At 39.0% G+C, this 22,280-nt stretch overlaps 1 protein-coding gene across 1 annotated transcript in view; it reads right to left on the bottom strand.

Moving 5' to 3' along the window:
- Nucleotides 1–22,280, bottom strand: part of csmd2 (CUB and Sushi multiple domains 2) — a 182,251-nt gene that overhangs the window by 2,876 nt on the left and 157,095 nt on the right. Inside the window, 14 exon segments of the mRNA XM_036566374.1 lie at nucleotides 197–374; nucleotides 469–661; nucleotides 2,810–2,897; nucleotides 6,708–6,820; nucleotides 7,040–7,201; nucleotides 7,314–7,379; nucleotides 9,838–10,017; nucleotides 10,336–10,447; nucleotides 10,538–10,611; nucleotides 11,945–12,118; nucleotides 12,266–12,439; nucleotides 13,507–13,686; nucleotides 14,469–14,645; nucleotides 20,444–20,626. Coding sequence (XP_036422267.1) covers nucleotides 215–374; nucleotides 469–661; nucleotides 2,810–2,897; nucleotides 6,708–6,820; nucleotides 7,040–7,201; nucleotides 7,314–7,379; nucleotides 9,838–10,017; nucleotides 10,336–10,447; nucleotides 10,538–10,611; nucleotides 11,945–12,118; nucleotides 12,266–12,439; nucleotides 13,507–13,686; nucleotides 14,469–14,645; nucleotides 20,444–20,626 — 2,036 coding nt within the window. The 3' untranslated portion in view covers nucleotides 197–214.

Here is a 22,280-nt window from a genome sequence, read left to right as displayed (position 1 = left end):
TCTGTGTTAATAACTGGTATTATTGAAAAGCTGAGTTTATGCTGAATCAGAGCAATGAGATCACTTGGTAATTGAGTGATATATCACCAAGTTCAAAAATAAAGATATGGATTAGGTTAAAGGGTTAACCTTATTATCTTGAGTTTAGGTACATTAAAAACAGTGCAACACATTAGCTGAGTGCTCGGGGGCTTACCTGTGGAGAAAGCGGTGGCTATACGGCTGTGCAGACTGTGCTGACCGTGAACTCGGATTCATTGGCCATGATGTCTGTGGGCTGGATGTTACGGTCATACATGGGGTTTTCAAAGGTTGCTCTTCCATTAGTGTTCTCATGGCCTGCGTAACCGTTGAAGGGTACTTTGGGTCTTTTCCTGATGGTGAGACAAGACATATCCAGATTACTTAAACTGAACCATTATTGATATTGGAGTGAAACATACACTGTGTACAGCGAGATCACAGTACTGACCATGTTATCTCACTAGCACAAACAAAGCAATGATTGATTAGCCGGGCAGTGTTTACCTGTGTTTGTAGAGATACAGAGCGAATCCTGCTATAATCATGGCTATAAAAGGCACTAAAATGGCTGCTGCCACTGAACTGCTGTTAGAGGCAAAGTTGTAGCCTGGATTCTCCCCATTTGGGTCCAGACCCTCTGTAGAAGAGACACATAAAGAGTGACTTGTTATAAAACAAAAAGAAAAATGAAAAGACTCAGAACAAAACCTTTTTTTTCTGGCAAGACTTCAGCTACACTGGGGCATGTCCAATTTTACTCAACAGCTCATTTGAGAATCCATTATTTCTAGGAGATAATATTTCACACTTCGCAGACTTAACTTACAAGTGGAAAAGTCTGTGACAAAGCTTATATTCAAATTCATTTTAATCAAATGACAAATGGAAAAACAAACAAATAGAACAAGAAAGTCAGATCTAGATTTTCCATCTATTTCTGTAATAAGCTCTGTAGATGGACACATTTTTGGGAGATGTCAAACTCCATTATGCAAACAGTACTTTTTAATTATAGCTATGAAGACACTACAAAGATGAAGTCATTTGCCATTCATTTTTCAATTTAGACCACAGTGCCTCCCTAAACAACAAGAGAGTGACAAAGCACCTGTTCATCAGACAATGCCAAAAAACTCCCCAATAAAGTAAAAGCAAGAAAGACTGGGAGATTCAATTAACTTACTCAATAAAGCCAGCCTATCAAACCACAACAAATGAGGCAATGCTCTGATGCTCACACACACATACACAAACAATCCCCACCAAACACACACTCAGGCTCAGCACTCCTCAGCCCCCATTTATTAATAAATCTACTGTTTGCTCAGGCTCTCGCACAGTCGGGATCGGAGTGCATACAGCTGTCGATTAGAAATGAAGCACGGCTGTTTCATTATGGTAGGATTTCACAGAAGACCCTTTGATTTGGCCCCCACAAGCCATGTTCTGCACTCTCTCCCTGTCTCTCTGACAAATAGGTCATACAGTAGCCACTTAATATAATTCTCTCCCTCTCTCTCTCTTTACTCCTGCACCCCCCAACTCACAAGAGTTAATCACTTTCAACAGTTTATAACAACAAAGACTAGTGTATAAGCAGTGCTAGGAGTATTTAATTAACTCCTACCACCAGGAGTGAAGACTGGAGAGAACAGAACAGGCTCAGCACTTCATTTTTGATTTATGGAGGATTATTCCTATCATTCCCTACCTGATAATTCCCTAAAACTGAAAGATGACTCATTTACAGCTGAGTGTCATTAACACCCTGCAGTTTATGCCTAAAAATGCACTGCAATTAAGACTGAAAAGCACATATTACTGTCAAGGTGGTTAGGTATGTATGAAATATAATATAATATAATATAATATAATATAATATAATATAATAAAATATAATATGATATAATAAAATCCATTAATTTAGTAAGACAATATTATTATTTTAAATAACAACAACCTAATAATAATAATAAAAAAATAAGTACTTTACTCTGAAGTATATCAATAATAACTATTATAAATTGTTAATTTAATTATTTATGTATTATTGCTATATAAACAAGAACATAAAAATCAAATTATTTGTTTTATGTGCATGTTTTTAGACCTAATTTATAATATAATAATAATATAATATATAATAATAGATAATTTGTTATGTTAATGTCTGGAAACCACTATATATGTATGTCTGGAAAAGTGAGACACAAATAAAACTTGGTGATACATATGATACTATAATAAATATTTATCTCATTAGCAACAACATTAAAATGATAATGACAATAACAACAACAACAATAATAATAATAGTAATAATAAAATTATTATCATTTTTATAGTCAGTAGTAGCATTAGTATCATTACTTTTTGTACTTTATGTACTGGTATTATTGCACTATTCATATTTGATCAGACAGTTACTGTGTAACTGTGTAAATGTTTTACTCTGCATACTTATCTTTCTATATATGCTGCTCTCACAGCATACACAACCTACACTTGTATTCTCTCCACTCATTCTGTGCATATGTATATTAGATTTATACTTGCATATCTACATATTTTTTTTACCACTCTACCGTCCTTCTGCACTTTATATGTAAATTATACTGTATTTTGCACTTCTGGTTAGATGCTAACTACATTTCATTGGCTCTGTACCTGTACTGTGACAATGACAATAAAGTTGAAACTAATCTAATCTAAATCTAAAATAGTACCATAATCAAATAAGTAACAAGAAAAATAACAGCTGATATCTGTAAAGTTAAAGACATACCCAGCCTCTGAAGCCCAAACTGGCCAAACCCTTTTCCTCGAACAAATCCTTGATACACAAAGGAGTTAGATGAAGCCATATATGACACCTGTAAAGAAAAGAGAACAAACAATTAAAGACCTCATATTATAAAGTCAATACATTTTCAAAATGTCAAGAATGAGCTGTTGAAAGGTAAATGTGTCAGCAACGCAGCGTACCTCTTACTGCTGACATTTAATTTCAAACCTAACCCATTCCTCATCCTAGTGAAAAACTGCGCATATGCACAAGCAAACTGTACACACACAGGTATACACACACACACACACACACACACATATACACACACACACACACACACACTCCCACACTAAAGCCCTCATGACCCACACTTTTAATTACATTTTCCCAGCTGCTTGTCTCCGGTGCATTGGTGGTGGAGGGGGGGCGTCTGGCCCCGATTACTCGGCAATGATTTAACTGACGTTTTAATTAAAAGAAAAACTTTCTCAGCTCTCCTATTCCCAGGAGTGATAGCGTGTACGTGTGTGTAGGTGTGTGTGAAGTCCGGGGTCTGGCCTCAGACAAGAGCTCTTTCTGCAGTGTGTGTATGTGGGGGTAAGGGCAGGGAGAATACTAAGCCCCTGGGGACAGAGACCTCTACCTCCCAAAGACTTAGAACTGGTTCCATGTAAGAGTAACAAGCAGCAGTTTCAGTTCAACTGCCATATCCTCCATTGTTCTTCTGTTTTATTGTTTCCTGAGGTCTGTTCATGACATTTATGTCATTTTATGTACCAAGAACAGTCGTAGTTCTTTTTTCATGATCTTTTTTTCAAGCACTTTTTATCTCTAAGAATTTAACAGGCTGTTTAACTGACTGATACATGTAAACTATCTTTTTCTGATTGGCCCGTATTGTGACTCATTCAAACAGCAGTCTCACTCCTTATAACCTCAACATGAATAGGCGGGGCTAAACTGCTATAGGTTAAATGGGTGGATATAGGTAAATATTTTTATTTCATTAACTTCACCAAAAGAATTCAAAGCAGCCTGTTTTAATCTTACTTTCCATATAGTCCCAATCAAACGTTTGGGCGCCCCCTGGCCAAATGACAGGTTTAGTTGATTTTCTAATGGAAAATAAGTCAACTCTACAGAGAACATACTTCTGTACATTTTGATGCACAATTACTGTTTATTTGCTGAATTTAACATATTAGTAAAAAATAAAAATATAATGTGGCCTGTGCAAAAGTTATGGCACATTTTATGTTTTATTTTTTTCCCATTATGTTAAATTCAGCAAATAAAATTTGTTCACTAAAATTTGTGCAAAACTTAAGATATTCACATTTCCTCCCTGTGGAGGATGTAGAGCAGGGGTGCACAACTCCAGTCCTGCAGGGCCAGTGTCCAGCACAGTTTGCTGATTTACATGATCAAACACACCTGATCAGACCTATGTGTTAGTTCTCAGGTTTAGTGGGTGTGTTTGAGTAGGGAAACCTCCAAATTGTTCTGGACACTGGCCCTCCAGGACTGGAGTTGTGCACCCCTGATGTAGAGGATTCGTGTTAGAAAATGAACAAAGCATGTAATTAAATGTAAATTCAAACTTTTGCCTGTGACTGTTTATTACTATCTGATATAATGTATATTACTCAACAGGGCTTATGGATATGGCTATGTTGTAATACATTTTTAAACAGTTATTGAATTTTACATGATGGCAAGATGCAGTAATATTCAGAGTGGACTTGAAAGGTCAGATCCTGTTTCAATCTTGTAACACACACTATGATAACAGTGTTGAGCAGTAAAATGACCATCACACAGAAAAATGGTTCCACTTGCTTTTTGGTAAGAGAACCTTTTAACAAACCAATTTTCATATTTCTAAATAGTAATGTCCTTTCCTTTAAACATGTATGAAGATCTTAAGCTTTTTGAAAGCATATGCAGATTTGACTGAGTTTCAGAAGAGTACTGTTACCATTTGCAGTGAGGATGAAATAAGCATGATAAAGGCGGAACTTAAAAAGCTGCCTGCTTGTCATTCAGCTGCCATTTATAAGGACAAGCTGGACACTATGAATTCATGACGGACCATGTGGCTTTGTGACTTCTTGTTAAAAAAAGTTAAAAGACAGGAAGTAATGTGAATCAGAAATAAGAAGAGGTAAGACTCAGACAATGGAGATTTTTCAAACCCAAATAGCCAGAACATCTAAAACATACAAGTCATTTTTCTGTGAACTGTGATTATAAATTCAGATCATAAACAGACAGTGAATGTCAATTCACTCTAGTTTATGTATGATGTATGATTAAGTATGATGGAGGTTTGGACTGAGACAAACTGAAGTGTCACTTTAAACTCTTTCCCTTGCTCTAATCAGAGAGCAATTAGGAACATCAACATAAGGTCAAGACTGAGAGGATTTAGAAGGTTAAGATGTTAATTTCGGAGGGTTATATGAAATGCTTTGCATCTCACATTACTCTATTCCTCACTAAACTCATCTAAGTAGAGTTACATGTACATATATAGTGGTTTTCTTTGTTCTTCTCACCCTGGGAAGAGTGCAGCAGTGTTCTCAAAGGATCCATCTCACATTTGTACACTTGTGTAAACCATTTGAACTTTTGCACAGTGATATATCACATAACAACAGTAATTCTTAGTTGTCTTATGGCCTTGTTGATGAGCTGGCAGTTACAAACTCCCAAAACCTGAAACTATGAGGATAATGACAATGATATTGAGTTTAAATGTGTTCATTTAGCTCTTTGTTTACATATTTTATTATTTCTTTAATTGTACAAGCAAACTACAGTTATATGTGTGATTGTGTAAGTTTGAATCATGTAAGTGCATTTCCTATATTTTTTGTATTGTATTGCTGAAAGTATTGTTCACATGTATCTGTTCTGCAACACACTGGGTACTGCATGGCAAGGCTGATGCAACATGGCAAAAAATGTCAAAAAATGTTCACTTTGAAATTTATAATGAAATGTCTAACTCTAAATGGAATTTTGCTTCTCACAGAACATAACGGCTTGTTAACTTGTTAAACTATAGCTTGGAATTTCCCATTTAATCAATCAGCAAGAAAACTATAACTCAGGATGTCATATGTACAGGGCCAATTTGTAAAAATACATTTATAGGGCCAAAATAAAAAGTAAAAAAAGATTCTCAATTACATACAGAGCAAAATGAAAGCTTCCATAGACCTCTGAAGTCATGTCATCATTCTGTAGACAGTGACATACCCATAATAGGAACTCCAAGCCAAAGACATTTTCCCTATGGGAAAAATGAATGGTGTTTTCAAAAATTAGCTATAGTTGCATCCTATGGACCTACAATCTTACCAAAAGACCCTGTGCAAGCTAGCAAGCTTTGCCAAATGTGGTAGTTACATTGCTTTGGCAGTGGTAGCCTACAGTTTGAGCATCCGGTGTTGGCATATACTAAAGTATAGCAGCAGCCTTACTTTCATGTGATGTCATTTCAATGCATAGGAATGTTTGCCCGCTTATAGCACAGAAGTAGCAAAATTTGGAATGTTTGGAATGCTTCTGTTTACTACAAGGTACAAAAGCATCAGTTTTTCAAAAATGGCACTCCCCATAGAGAAAAACAGCTAAGATGCTTATAAGAGCATGACTATGACTACAAAGTGATGCATGACTTAGTGGGAATAGGGGTGTGGGGGGCAATCGAGACTTTCTACCTGCAAAAAAGTTCTTTTTGGGGAAAGTCAACAGTAAATTAATCTCTCCCTTGCAAACCACTATCAAACCTGCTGTAAAATACAGACTTCTAATAGTGTGCCCATTTAGCCAAGTACTTAATCCATCAAATGACATAAATGCAGGCCTAATAAAGGAGACTACATACATGTCCATCTAGAGCCCAGTTGTCAATTTTAAACTTGTTGACAAAGATCTCCACTGGTCCTCGGATCTGATGGACCTGCAGCAACAGATGGGCCTCCTCTCTCTTGTAGGTACCTTCATGAGGACAGATAATCTCAGTGAGTGCACTAGTACAGGTTCAGAACCATTACAAACGATGTTAAGAGAACAGGGAGCAGAGTGTTAAGAGTGGTACAAGCCTGAGTAGTGAGCAAAGCAAGTAGGCATTAGCTTCCTGCTGTGGCATCACATGCGAGGGCCAGGTAATAGTGTATGTGCTGGAAGGTTAATGTTTGAGAGGAGGAAAACACTCACCAGCCAGATTGAGCTGCACTCCACTGTGGTCCATGAGGGTGCCATTGACCCGGTTGCTGAACGGTTCAAAAGCAGTTATGCTCAGCATGGCTGGTTGCTTCTTCCCAAGGTACTCATACGATCCCCTCCACAGAGAGTTCTTAGCAAACACTCCACTAGGCACTGGCAGAGAAACAGACAGAGGGAAAAGGAGAAACTGTATAACAATGTTTTATTTCATACATCTCAAATTTTTCACTCTATTCTGGAAGAGCTTTGTGAGTCTGAGACCTACCCTGAAGTTTCGTGTTGGGAGGCTCTTGCACAGTTCCAACTGTTTTTCCGCTTGGTCTGTTATCAGCTGTGAAAGAGAAAAGAGAGCGTAGGAGTGAGAGAGCATTACTAGCAGCAATGCAGTGCTTAATTATTACAGTTTAATGAGTAGTTTATTTGTTACTTAGATGAGTAATAGTGTATAAAGTACATAAAGCAAAGGTCACTGACAGTGAGCCTACTCATAACAACAGCACAGTATTTTCTGTGGAATCTGTATGTAATGTTGTATTGATCTAGTTTCAGGAGACTGCCATTAGCATCCTTACTCAGTATCAATGAGCCATAAATGAAACAGTCATTAATCTGATTACCAGAATCAACCAACTGCATCCAAGCAGAGTCATATCCCAGTGGTCACAGGACTAAACTTTGTAAGAAGAGAACTACACTCTCAGAAAAGTAGGTACAGTAGTACCTTGTCACTGAGATGGTGCCTTCAAAGTAGCAAACCACAGCTGTTAGAGCTAGGCCTTCAGTTCAGGCCATAAATCTCAAAACTCAGCCAAAAACTAGTTAAAAAAATAAAAAAACACCTCTATGATAACAATTTCTGCTAGCACTCCTGTCGGATTCTAGCATTACGTTGATATGTTGAGTGGTGATGAGCTAACTGCAATGGCGATTCTAGATTAAACATGAACATTTTAACCCTGAAGATGTTTAATTTGATACTTGTTACAGACATATTAACATATATTTTACCTTCTATGCTGCAGTTTTACAGTCACTTTCAATTAGGGGTCCTGGCATTGAGCTGCTGCTGCTGCTTTCCATTTCTAACAAGTACCTGGACTTGATTAAAGCACTGCTTGTAATCATAGTCAGTGACCTGTCTTGGACTTGCAGAAGGCCAAAAGTGAAATTTTTGTCTCCCAAAATTGGACACTGCCATTGTGTATCAACACGACTGGTTGATTACGTGGTCATTTGCTAATTACATTAGTGGTTAATCTTACATATTAGGGCTTCAGTCCAGCTCCTGAAATCTTAATCAATGGGAGAACTCACTTATATATCTAGATACGACAGAGAAAAAAACCCTATTTGGACAATTCCCCACTGAGTGTTTCACAAATTTAACCCTTTTGTTCCCCACAATACTTAACAATGTTATAAGAGTATTGATACAATACTTGAAAAGTTCAAATACAGCAAGTATGATGATTTTATTAAATAGAAGTAAACTAAAAATTACAGATTTCTCAGAAATCATTAGGCCTAGAAGGCCCAGAGGTGGCATCTTCACCTCTGCATCTTCAGTACTTATATATAATAACTGAACCGTATTCTGTTGCAATTATTATTTTTTTAGGATGCAATAACTTGACTTACAAATACGTATCACATCCTGAAAAAGTGAATGTAGTGTGCCATACAAAAAAAAACTAATTTCAGGTGCATAATTGGACCTTAAGGACTATTTTTGCACTTTTAAGGGTACATTAAATTTTTGGTTTAACTGAACTTAATTAATTAGCTGATAGAGCATAAGATTTTCTTGATCTGTTAATTTAATATTTTAAGGCAGCCAGTAACTAAAATTTAAGTTAAAACACCAACTTTTTACAGTGCATAAACAATTTCAACTGTCTTCCCTTCCCCACGTTCTATCTTCTAATTAACTCACTATTGAGTCATCGTAACTTTTTCCCCTTAAAATATGCTCTTCATGACAGCTGATTTATACACAGCATTAGTCAGAATGTTACTCTGCTGCAGCAAAGCTTTTTTTTCTAATTGCAGTAGGATGTATTGTACACACAGAGTGAAGACAGAGCTTTTATTAGCTGTCAGACGCCTGAACTCACTCTCCCTCAGCTTCCCCACAGGTGCTGTTAATATTCCTCCGCTGTGAAAAAGGCCAGCAGCACAGTCCTCTCCTCCATCTTTATAGCTTAGCTTTAAAAACTATCAGCGCCATATTTCACCCACTTCCAGCTCAAGATCCATCAAAACCGTAATTTGCAAGTACCACTCTGCTCCTCAAGGCACACTGCGAAATGACAATTGTTTGTGTGCTATTTTGATTCTTTTGTTCGCGTTAACAGCCATGTCTGCTGAATGGAATCCATTCATACGTCGTAGGATGTTTAGCACAATCTGTGCAGTCCAAAAGGCCATTTTCTCTAACCAAATCGCCGGCTTGCGCTGGGCTAATCAGGGCTGTACTAGTATGAAATTCCAATGATAGCATGATGAATTGAGCCCCCTGATCGCGCCAGCCTTTTGAGATGAAACAGGTGCATGCAGCAATTCATCAACATTAGCAGGAGAGAGAAGCACAAAATGTGGTAAATCTGAGCAATTAGCTATTTGATATTAAGGCAGATGTACAACTGCTGTGTTTGTGCAAGTGGCAGATGCATGTAAAAAATGAAGGAAAAAAGAAAAAACTCCCCAAAACTAACTTTTATTATGGAAACAATAGGGGATTTGTAAGTGTGCAGATGTTTTGCATGTCTGAAGCCACTGGGTATGTATACCTGCACATAGTGGTGGCTTGCCGGTCCAGCTGCCATCCGCTCTGCAGGTGCGGTGTTCAGAGCCCCCTGCCAGGTAGAAGCCAGGCTGACAGGTGTAGATGAGCGTGTAGCCCAGAGATGGCAGCTCTATGGCTCTGGCATCTGCCTGTGCTGGGAGCTCGGGCTGACTACAGTGATGAGCTGAGGGGAGGCGGGAAGGGAAGAGGAGAGGAGAGGAGAGGAGAGGAGAGGATAGAAGAGAAGAAAAGAGAAGAGAAGAGAAGAGAAGAGAAGAGAAGAGAAGAGAAGAGAGGTAAGCCTAAATGCACTCTGTACAGGGTTCAAGTAAAGTTCTATTGGAGTGACATATCTTGAATACAAAAATAGTTGTTCTGCATTATTCATCAACCGTGTGGGAAATACTTGCATAAAGCTAAGAGAGCAAAAGAAATCTCAAAACGAAGTAAAGTAGGGCACATTAAACGAAGGCAGCTTCATATCAGAGAACAAATTACTTACCAATGCACTCTGGCTGCATGCCACTCCAAGTGAGGTTGGGCAGGCAGGTCCGAGAGATGGAGCCAAGGAGCAGGTAGCCCTTTCTGCAGCTATAGAACACTGTGCTGCCAATCTGAAACAAAAAGGACCAATTTAATTTAAAACAGTACAAAGAACAGTTTCATCAGTATTTATTACTATTTTTAATAAAATATTTTAATACCTGATAGCCTTGAGTGTTGTTCTGATATCCAAACAGAGGAGTGCCAGGATCCACACAGCTGGTGTGACTGGGATCTAGAACATATTCCCCCAAGTACTCAATCACACTCACTTGTATCATGCCATATTTAAACCTGCAGCTGCCCACAAGGGCTGCATTACTCATAGTTAAAATGACTACACGCAATAAATATGACGTTCCAAATGTTTTCTGAAGTGCAATCAGACTAACATTTTGGGCCAAGTTTGCACAAAGTATGCCCAGTCCTGGACTAAAATACGTTTTAATTAATAATCCCCACTGTATAGCTGAATCTAAGACTAGGTGTAATCTATGTTCAGAAAACAAGCTCAGTGAGGCTGTTTACACCTTGTGTATTCAGCCTGTGTTTTTTTTGTGACTGGATTGTGTTCAGGTTTCAAATGAACAAATGAAAAGCCTGTAAATGCATCGTGGTCGGATTACAATTAGATCACTTAAACCACATTCGGAGGTGGACAGAAACGGATCATGATCACATTTTAACCCAAGTGCAATGAAATACATTTTCCATATCCGCATACAATTACATAAGTGTGTGTGTCTGTCGAGCACTAATTAGCAGGTGAGACGATAAACAAGGAAACGCAAGGCGGAGGATATGAGAAGCCAGAGTTATCCTCAGATGAAAAGCCTTCTTGCACTCTGAGTCGATGAAAGTGTCCAAGCCAAGCTTTTTGATTTGATTTGGTAATGAGGAAAAATTAAACAGAAGTAAAGGGAAATTATGTATGTACAATCGGATCTCAGCTGGTCACACTAGGGAGGCATTTTTGAAAGGTGGATTCTGGACAGAGTAAATCCAGATGTGATCTGGGCATGAAGTACTTGTTGTTTGCAAGGTGTAAACAATCTCAATATGTTTCACCATTAGTTTCAGATTTAGCAACACAAGCTGTGCCTGAATGATGTCTGTTCATCATTGTGCTTTAATTATCTGAATCACAAATCAGAATTATTGTTAAAAATAAGACTGGAGAAACTATCATCATATTAAGACATTAATAAAGCTTTGAAAAATTTGTACTAAAAAACTGAGAACACTGATAAAAGCAATGCACTGGATTTGCTCAATCCAAATGTATACATCATATCTACATGAATAAAACATATTACATCCATCACTTTACTTACTTTTGGCAATAATTGTGTGGTGATGTAATATATTTTGTTCATAAAGAAATTGGGTACACATTTTAATAAAATAAATGCATTCCTTTTTTTTCAGTGGGTTTTATTCTGGGCAAAAACTCAGCAGAAACTTAAATATCATCATAATTATAACTCTAACAGTGATGCAGGTGAATCATCAACTTCAGATCAGTGTTTCACGATTCACTGACACATTCTTAGACCTCTTCCCCTTACCTATACAGGATGGCTGGGTCCCACTCCAGGTTCCATCATACTGGCAGTATCTTCGCGTGGACCCAACCAGAACCAGTGGTGGAAAGCAGGAGAATGAGACGGAAGAGAGGTAAGTGAAGCCTCGGTCCTCACGCCGGCCCTGGGCTGGAATCCCTGGATCCCCACAGAACACAGCTGCAACAGAGAAAATGTTACATGGGATATAAACAGTGACTCCATACTATTACCTGGATGTAAGCAGAGACCCAGCTTTGTGCGATGCAAACAGACCGTGTGAAATAGATGCAGAGCTAATGTTCTGAATATTTTGTTGAGACTTACGGAAGCACTGTGGCTTTTCTCCGCTCCAGTTGCCGGAGCCCTGGCAGGTGAGGATGGTGGGCAGAGAGAGCTGATAGCCCTGGTTACAGGTGTAGCTAATGCTGGAACCCCACTGGAAGTCTGTCCCTACCACCTGCCCGTTAGGGATACTGGGTGGAGCTCCACAGACAATAGCTGCAAGAGAACACAGATGATAAAAAAATAAATAAAAACAGAGTGGCTGGAGAGTGAATCTCTTTAAATTTGAACCTTTCATTAGCTTGCATATTGCTCTGTAGACTTGCCTGCATGTAATATTACAATAAATAAAATAAAACAGCCAACAACAAAAAGTCTTTGATGTGTCTTTTGATGTAATATTAGTCTGTCTGTATGTTAACTGTGTTTTGTTTATTTGAATTGTTTATGATTTACATCAGTGCTCATGTATTACAGTTTAAATTTAGCCTGCTGGCAAATACTGCCACATTTACCTTTCAGTTCATTAGTGTGCATCGTTCCTGGTATATAAATAAAATTAAACGGGGTGCATGATTGAAATCAGCCAGCATCAGAATCTGATTTATTTATTTTTGGGTGGTCTGTTGTGATTTGATGATGTAAAAGCTGCATTTAGTCTGCAATTTTGCGAACATCAGCTAATGGGCAAATAAACTTTGCTGCCTGCTGCATTCAAAAGATCTTTGGTTAATAAACATTTGGCTGTAAAAAAAAAAAAAAAACTGGCATTGGAACTAGCTGTGAAAATGGGTGCTAGCTAGGGGTGGATGGTATGGAAAAGATATTATGTCACACTACTTAAAGACATTTTCATGAAACATTGTATGTATAATGATATACTGACAGACAGACACAGTGCATTACTGGTGCCAGATTTAAAAATTACCATCAAAACTCTGGATACAACGATTTTTATTCAACATCTCACCCACTGTACTGCACCAAATACAAGTTAGTGTTCTTTAAATACTGACGACATCTACAACATCCTCAGAAAAGAATACTGTTCATCACGATAACAAAATTCATCACTATAACAAAATTTACCATAATAATGATAATATTTTGTCATAATGCTGACTTCTAGTGCCAACCAAAAAATCAACGTAAAAGACAATGTAATCAGTTCCTGCTCATTTCTTTCCTATTTGGAGCATTGATCAGTCATTATTGTTTACCAAACCAAAAGTGGCTAGTCCTAGATATGGTTGGGTTTTAGAGCAGTATGACGAGAACTGTACCTTTGCACACAGGCTTGGTAATGTTCCAGGTGCGGTCCTTTGTGCAAATGAGAGTGGACGCACGGTCAGCATCCATGGTGAAGCCTGGAGAACATTGGAAGCTGACGGTGCGGCCATAGGTAAAGTCACTGCCCAGTCTGAGACCATTTGCAGGTACTCCTGGGTCCCCACAGTTAATAACTAGACATGGAAAAAGAAAGATAATATGATGACAAGCACAAATCACAACAAACAGTAGTACATTTTCCAAGCATGGCCAATATGGCTTCTTTGTGTGGAAGATAAAAAAGCAACAGAGAAAGTATTTCTCACTGAGAAGGTATGAAAAAGGAGAGCAAGATATTTTATCACACTAAACCTCATTAAATCTCACCACTGAAACCTCTAAATTAATGAACTGTTTTAGGAATCCTTTTTAATAGCCTCTTTTCCACTTTAGCACATTTCATCCCAATTTAACTCAAACAAAGGTAAATTTCACAATTCATAAAGTGTCAGCAGTTTAGACAGTAACCACTTTCTCTAGTCAGCACCACCAGATCCTGCTCTGTACAAGAGAAACCAACCAGAGTACCTGGAGCCATAATATCTGGCTGTGACCTCCATTAGCTCAAAGTTTGAGCTCTCTCCATTGTGTGTCATGAGCAAGGCTATGCACACTGGCTGATGCTAAGAGGAAGCACAGTGCTAATCTCTATATCGCTTCAGCGCAGGCGATGTAGGTGTCTCTGATCAGCTCACGCCCAGGGCTAGCAAAACAACACCATCCAAGGCTTCATCTGGACAAAGTCTTATTCATCCTCTGCCTATACGTTCTTTGAAAGCACAGCCACTGGGAGCTTTGCGGATGCATAATGTATGAAGACAGTGAGCTGTGAAACTGTGTCCTTATACAGCAGCTAAAGCCTTACCCGACCCCGCGCAGAGCTTTAAGAGCAGTAGTGGTGATGGTTAGATGGTACCTGTGCACTCAGGCATGTCTCCAGTCCAGGTTCCATTGACAGTGCAGTGGCGGGTGAGCAGGCCGGTGGAATAATAGCCCTCTCTACACGAGTACGTAATTGAGCGGGAGAAGACCAGGCCATCGTGGAATTGGATCTGAGCATTCCGAGGAGTGCCAGGATTGCCACAAGACACCACTGAGTGAGAAAATGAGAGAGAGAATTCGATTTTAATGTTATTTGTCATGTTGCAGTATTCTGTAGCTCAGCATACATCAGTTTGACAAGATTCACAAAACTATATCATTTTTATGTTTTTGTTCAACAACATACTCTCAATACCCAGCAGGCATTATGCAACATTATCATACAACCCTTAGGAACCTGTGGTGTCAACCAATCCTGATTGCTACCCTACCCACTTATTTACAGGCTAATAAATACCACCAAGCTAGAATTACTTAACTCTTACTTCAGTCGTAGAACAAAAGTATAAAGAAAACAATGACTCTATCTTTATTTAGCACCAAATGGAGGCCAGAAACAAGTTTTTTATCCTCCCTAAAAGTAGACTGAGGTAGGATAGCCAGCTACCTTGCTAACTTTAACTTTCTGCTTGTTATCCACCTTATTTGATGAATCATTTGTTTGAGTTGTACATTCTCGTGTTTTAAAGTAGGGTTACTACACTTGTGCAGCTGCAGTAAGATATTTGGCTTCCTAACATTAACACTGATTATCTTCCTCTCTTCTGCATTCACCAGCTAAAAAACAAATTAAGCACAAAATCTAACAACTTGCCACCAAAAATCCACCTCAAAGCGGCAGCAGATTTTCAGAAGTTCCTCCCACCTTCAAGATACCTGATCAGAAGCAGGTTTTCCTAATATTTAAACTGGAAAATTTCACTCCATCACTCAACAAAACGTGTTTTTTCAAGAGGTCTTTAGTAAAGATATTGGTTCTTCATAGTACCATGAACACTCAAAGAACCATTCACATGATTAAAGGGTTCTCTGAATCATGTAAGCGTTTTTCAGATTGATAGAGAATGTGTTGTATATGGTTCCATATGTAACCTTTTTAAAAGTTCTTTATAGCACCAAAGGGTTCTGCTTTTGTTATGATACAAGCTTATAACAATAGAAGAACGCTTTTTGGTGCTATATAGAACCTTTTTTTTAAACCACATTCTCCATCAATGTGAAGAACGCTTTAATGATGCAAAGTACCTGTTAATCATGTAAAGCGTTCTTTGAGTGTTCATGGTTCTACATAGAACCATTTTCTTTACTCAGGAATTCTTGAAGAACCATCTTTTTTAAGAGTGGAGACTCTAGAGACTACTGCATCACTGCTGTAAGATGCAAGTAATCATGTTTAACACATGCAGATCTTTTCATTTCTGCTTTAGATGCATAAAAGGTGACATTGATAATCAACGGCACAAGTATTTTCTGTAGAATTAGCAGGTTATACTGCCTGAGTTCAAACTGATCATTAAGCATCCTGAGTCAATATGAATGAGCCATTAGTGTCATGGTCATTAGGTTGATGACCTTAATCAGAACACTGTATTCAAGCAGGTTCTTTCCACAAAAAGTCACTGAAGTGGTTTCAAAGAAGTGACTTTTTGTGGAAAGAACCTGCTTAAGGAACAGTATGTTATAGTGAAAGCACCCTGAGGAATGGAGCTAGGTGAACATACATGGATTTGTGCAGGTGTGTCTGTGCATCCATGTGTAACAGAAATACTAGTTTTAAAAACCACACAGATCAACACACTGAGCCTCAGAGGTCTTTGGGAGATCAGGGGCATAAATGTAGCAGGAATGTAAATGACTAATGGGAGATGAACCCTGCTTTAACCTTTATTTAATCACGGTAGTGCCACTGAGCAAAGCCTGCTCTTTCCCAAGGCTACAGTGCTGGAGGTAGAGGAAGGGCAGAAAGGACCGCCGTGTAGCTGTGGAGCATGCTGGGGGTTAAGAGCCCTGCTCAAGGGCACAAAGGCAGCGGTCAGAGAAAGGGCAGGGACTTCACAAATCCTCTGCTATCGAGTCAATATCCCTAGTGCCCCAAGTGTGATTAAAGCTAGTAGCTCTGCTGTGAGGCCTTAACCCACTAAGCTGGTACCAGCCATTTGCCATAGCTGTTCCTTAATTTGGCTTTTAATTAGTATGAAGTGTTATTATATCCTATTATATTAATTAACCATTTCTTGCCAATGAAGAAAAACAGCTATAATTGCATTTTAATCTACTCTTTTTCTTTAATTACATGATTTTTCATTGATGCTGTTGCATACTTGAAAAAAAGCTGAACATCTGTAAAATATATGTTTTATTTGTGTCACAAACTACTAGTTGAGCATTCAAACATGAACAGGAATATATTTCACACTTCAGTCACCTTCAAATCATTATTAAGCTCTTAGAGATCTGAATGTGTGCATATGCTCGCTCAGTACATCCAACAATAAGGGCAACAAAACGGTGCCTCCTTTACACAGTGGTGGTAGCATTGCAGACTTTAACGAGTTAAAGGGGAAACGTTAAAGCCTGAATGTATTAACAATGATACATAAGGAAAGACTTCTGCAGGCCTGCGACTTGGATATTTTTAATTAGTATAATCAAATAAAATTTTTTCCTTATAACGCTGTCATCAGATTAACTGGACACTGTCGACCCCAATATTGTGCTATGTTTACATGCAAAGATTTTTGCCAGTCCGACTGAATACATTCTGATTACAGATTAAGACTGAGGTGTTTATATGCTCACTCTACTCAACAATCTCATGGAAAATCTTTGTTTACACGCTCACTACAAGTAATCCCATCCAAAATGACACACATGCGTGGAGTACCACTTAGAGTAAGATGTCAGAGTGAGATGAGTTTTCAGGTGACGCACTTGTGTTTTTAATTGGGTTAAAATTATGTCAGACTCAGAAAAAATGTACTTCACATGTACTTATTAAAGAAGGCGAGAGGAACATGTCGTGCTCTGAGACACATTAGCTGGACGCCCGTCCCACCACCGTCTTTTAAAGTTCAAAGCATAAACTTCGTCTCCTCTGCAAACCAGTTTCTGGTCCTGCCATGTTGAACGTTATAAACTTATGTTATTATGCAAACGTACATGCACAGAATGTACTTACACGTTCCAATTGGAAATGTAATCAGATACAGGCGTTTATACGGCTATTATTCTTCTATTTAATGGATTATTTACAGGATTACCCACCTAGACTATTCTGATTGAAGTGTGTACATGGACGTGTTCTATTGCGATTGAGCTGTTAGTCGGATTATTACGTGGCTACTGTGTTAAGCTGCTAGTGAGCAATGAGGAGTGAGGAGGGAGGGGTGAGAACCCCTTGCCAAGATAAAACGAAGAGCTTATGTGTACAACTGTGTACAACACAATAAAAAAATGGCATTTACGCACAATAAAAATGTGTTTTTCAAAAAATGTTGACTGCTCAACAACAAAGACGAGAATCCAGGTCGCTTCCAGTTTTGTACGTCATTTACAGTTCAATCGAAATATGTTCCACCATAGTTTAACTGAACAACCTTCTCCAAAACAGGCAGAATGCGCATTTTTTAGCTATTGTGCAAAAGGGATAAGAAGGCTCCCTCTTGCCCAAGTGAAGTCTGGCTCAGCTTACATCTGCATCTACTTCAGTACAGAACACCTTACACACACACTTGTGCTGCAACTAACTTGGGTAGACATTAGAGCTCTCCATTTTACTAAGATATTAAATGCTTTCAGTTTGTGCCATTTCTCTCATTTCTCACACTAATAAATAAAGCCATTAAAGCAAAAACAAGTTTAGTGCCTAACATACTTTTGCTTCACATATGCTCATTTCTAAAGACACTAACAATGAACTGATCTCTGTCTCCTGAAGAGCTGTCCATCTTAATTACATACGGAATGGATTTTTATAGCTAACCAACCTCTGAGTTTGTGCCATTCCTCCTATTTCTCCTATTTGTAAATAAAGCCTAACAAAAAACAGGTTTACACCCTGACTTTCTTCTTTATATGCACATTTCTAAAGACACTAACAAGGGACTGATCTCACCTTAGTCCTTAAGACTACATGCTGGTAAGTAGTACTTAGAATGTAAATGAATGATTGGAAGCTTAGTTTGTTATCGATTTGTTCTTTTTAAATGTACACAGGACTCCACTACTGCACTGTCACTGCTGTAAGACTTGGATGCACTGGTGTGGATTACAGTGGCCTGAGAATTAAATCAATATCAAGGTATACACATGTATAGTAATGTCCACACTTGAGCACATGCATGTATTTGCACTAGCCTGTAACTTTGCAGGCACAAATAAGTAAAGGAAGAGAAGGCATGCAGATGTTAGATATTCAGTATATGTGAATTTTCAAGAGAGAAGCTTTCGGCCATTCCTTCAAATAAAGGAAAGAGTTAAAGCGGAGAGAGAGTGAGGGTGAGAGAGAGGAGAGAGAAATGGCAGCCATGTCCCCACGGGTAATTAACCTGGGTATTTCTGCTCTTCTGACAACCCTTTCTCTGCAGGCGCTTTACCCAGAGGGACATGAGTGGAATAGCAATGCAGGGAGAGCGAGAGAGAGCAGGACGAACTGGAGAGAGAGTGGGAGAGAAAGAGAGAGAGAGAGAGAGAGAGAGAGAGAGAGAGAGAGAGAGAGTAAGAGAGATTCTGAGGTGGAGGAGGGGAGAGAAGGGAAGGAAGACAGAAGGGTGGGTGAGAGAGAGAAAGAGACAGCATGTAAGAGAGAAATACAGAGAAAGAGGGAGAGGAAGAAAGAGAGTAAGTGTGACAGAGAGAGAGAAGAGAGGATACAAGAGACAGAAAGAGTAAGAGAAAGTGAGAGATAGGGAGAGGAAGATAGAGAAAGAGAGAAAGAGCAAGAGTGAAAACGAGTGAGAAACAGAAGTAAAGAGGACAGACAATGAGTTAAAGGAAAGATAAAGGAGAGGAAGAAAGAAAGAGAGGGAAGCAGAAAGGGACAGAGGAGAGAGAGAAAGAGGGAGTTGAGAAGAAGAGAGAAAGAAAGAAAGAAAGAAAGAAAGAAAGATTAGAGAAAAGGAGTAAAAAAGAGATGGAGAGGAATAAAGAGAGGGTGAGAGAGAGAGAGAGAGAGAGAGAGAGAGAGAGAGAGAGAGAGACCGAGAGAGTTAAAGAAAAGTAGAAAGTAAGAAAGAGGGAAAGAGAAAGAAAGAGTAAGAGAGTGACAGAGACTGAAGAAGAGAGGACAGACAAAAGAGAAACAGAGAGGAGAGAGAGAGAGAGAGAGATAGAGAGAGAAAGTCAAAGTGAGAGAGACAAAAGAAGAGAAGACAGAAGATTGAAAGACAAAGACAGAGGGATAGAATAGACAAAAGAGATAGATAGAAAGACAGATAGATAGAGAGAGAAAGTCAAAGTGAGAGAGACAAAAGAAGAGAAGACAGAAGAATGAAAGACAAAGACAGAGGGATAGAATAGACAAAAGAGATAGACAGATAGAAAGATAGATAGATAGATAGAGAGAGAGAGAGAGAGAGAGAGAGAGAGAGAGAGAGAGAGACAAAGAGCAGTGAGGTGTGTAAGAGACCAGGGATGGGGGGGGTGTCCATCACACGTCTTTGGGATTCGCACTGCAGCGAGTTGAGTTAGTGAGGAGGAAAAAAGGGAAAACAAGCAGAGGAGAGTAAAACATGTGTACAACCCCAGGTGATACTGCACCACTGGAAAAACTACAGTAAAGCTTCTGAGGCTGAGTGCATAACACAGGGGGAGAAGAAACACTCTCCTGCTCTCTCTTTCCTCCGTCTGTATTTGTGTGAAGTTTGGAGTGAGGGAATAAGTCCCTGGCTGAGACATTAGCATAGTGTGTTTAATCTCAGAAGACGCAGAGTGTTTCCGCTGCTGCTGTGATGAATCACACAGTCACACTGGCCTGTTCCCTGCAGCACTGCTGCTCCAGCTCACACTCACCCTGGCACTCGGGCTGTGTGCCCAGCCAGGTGCTGTTGGGCAGGCAGGTGCGCTCTGAGGACCCCCGCAGCACGTAGCCTGGCTCACAGCTGAAGCGAACCACACTGCCTGAGGAGAACTCCTCGCCCAGACGGATCCCATGCACCGGTATACCAGGGTCTCCACATCTACCCGCAGAATCACCTGAAACAACACACACACACACACATATATATCAGCATCTAAAAGGCAAAAAAGACCCTTATTCAGACCCATATATGGCTGTGCAGAATAATTTGGAGTATTTACTGAATAATAAGCCTTAAAGTAGCCATACATGTGTAAATGAAGGCATTCACGAATAATCTATAAAACAGAACTGAACAATAAATTGTTAAATGTTTTTATTACATCATTTTCACTCCCAAGACACTATCAAAATCACCTAGGGGCACCTCTACAGCTTTACCCTCATAAAGACTGCAGACACATGAATATGCGTGGTTATGCAAATTGGAAACATCCCATGTCCTCCAACCATTCCAACCCTACTTCTTCCCCCCACTACGCTGGTTACACTCAGTGATGGATAACTCTGGGTTTACTGGAGTAGATTCCTCATACTAGCTGGAGTCAATGGAGTTGACTCCTTGACTACACTTTTCTTTAGAGACAACGTATGTCTTGTACTTTACCTCTCTGGAGTTGCTAGATATCACAATGATGTGATGAAAATTCATAATTATACCAAGTGTCAGACAAATTTAGGTTCTAGTAGTTTTGAGCTGGAGTTCTTATGTGTCAGCAAGCTGGGATGCTGTTGTAAACTGCATCCCAGCTTGACTTTACTCCCTATCACTAGTTATAAAAAATGCTATTACCTCTTTCAGGGATACAGGAAGGTGTTTTAAGTTGGGAGCGCTTACATTTTTAGCAGTATGTAGGTCACCTACATCCTCACAACAAGCTAAACACTATGCGTTTTTATTTTTTATTTGAATTGGATAATTTGCATTTAAATGTATCTTAACATGCAAGATTGTAGTGAGAGGCGATGATACACAGATGTGCACATATAACCAAAACAACAACCACTAATGCACATTTAATGGTCTTTGCTCTCTCTTGCTGTATGAACTTTGTGCAAATGAGCACTGACCAATCACACTGTTGACATGAGGTGAGGTGTCATACCCAAAGCAAAGCTACACCAGAGATGTTATAAAGGAGGGGACAGGTCTCCGGTTGAAATATGAATAGAAAAGCTTGTAATGCTCATTATGGTGTCTATTTATGAAGGAAGTCCCACCCTCCGATCAAGTAGGCTAATCAGCTTGCTGTTTAAGCCACAAGAGGGAAAGCCCCGTCTCCTTGTGGAGATCTGTGCGTGTGCAGTGGCCAGAAAAGGCAAAAAAAATTTGGTTTTTGTGTGTTATTTGACCCAAAAGCTACAAACTCTTCACGCTGTTATTTTCAGATTTTACCGGTTAGGTTCTATGTAGAACTATATACAATACCAAGAAGAAACATTTTACCATGCAAAGAACCTTTACTCATTCTTTGAGTGTTATACATTTTCTTTACTAAAGAACCATCATTTTTAAGAGTGTAGACATTGAGACTCCTGGATTTTCTATCTCAAACTCAAAAGTTCAGCTTTTTTGTTACTTTTCTGCTATTATTTTTAGCAGTTGCAGTGAAACAATCCTAAAATCTATGAGTGCTGCAGCCCCCTGAACACCCCTACTTCCAGTGTCCCACATCTTTGATGTACTACTCTATTAAAAATGGATAAAGGCCACTTTGGAGAAGTGCAGTCTTATATGTTTGAACCTCAGACTGACTAGTACACCTTCAA

Source organism: Colossoma macropomum, unplaced genomic scaffold (assembly GCF_904425465.1).
Source record: "Colossoma macropomum unplaced genomic scaffold, Colossoma_macropomum, whole genome shotgun sequence".
Classification (NCBI taxonomy): Eukaryota; Metazoa; Chordata; class Actinopteri; order Characiformes; family Serrasalmidae; genus Colossoma; species Colossoma macropomum.
Note: the sequence above shows the minus strand (reverse complement) of the source record. Positions and strands in the feature narration are given on the sequence as shown.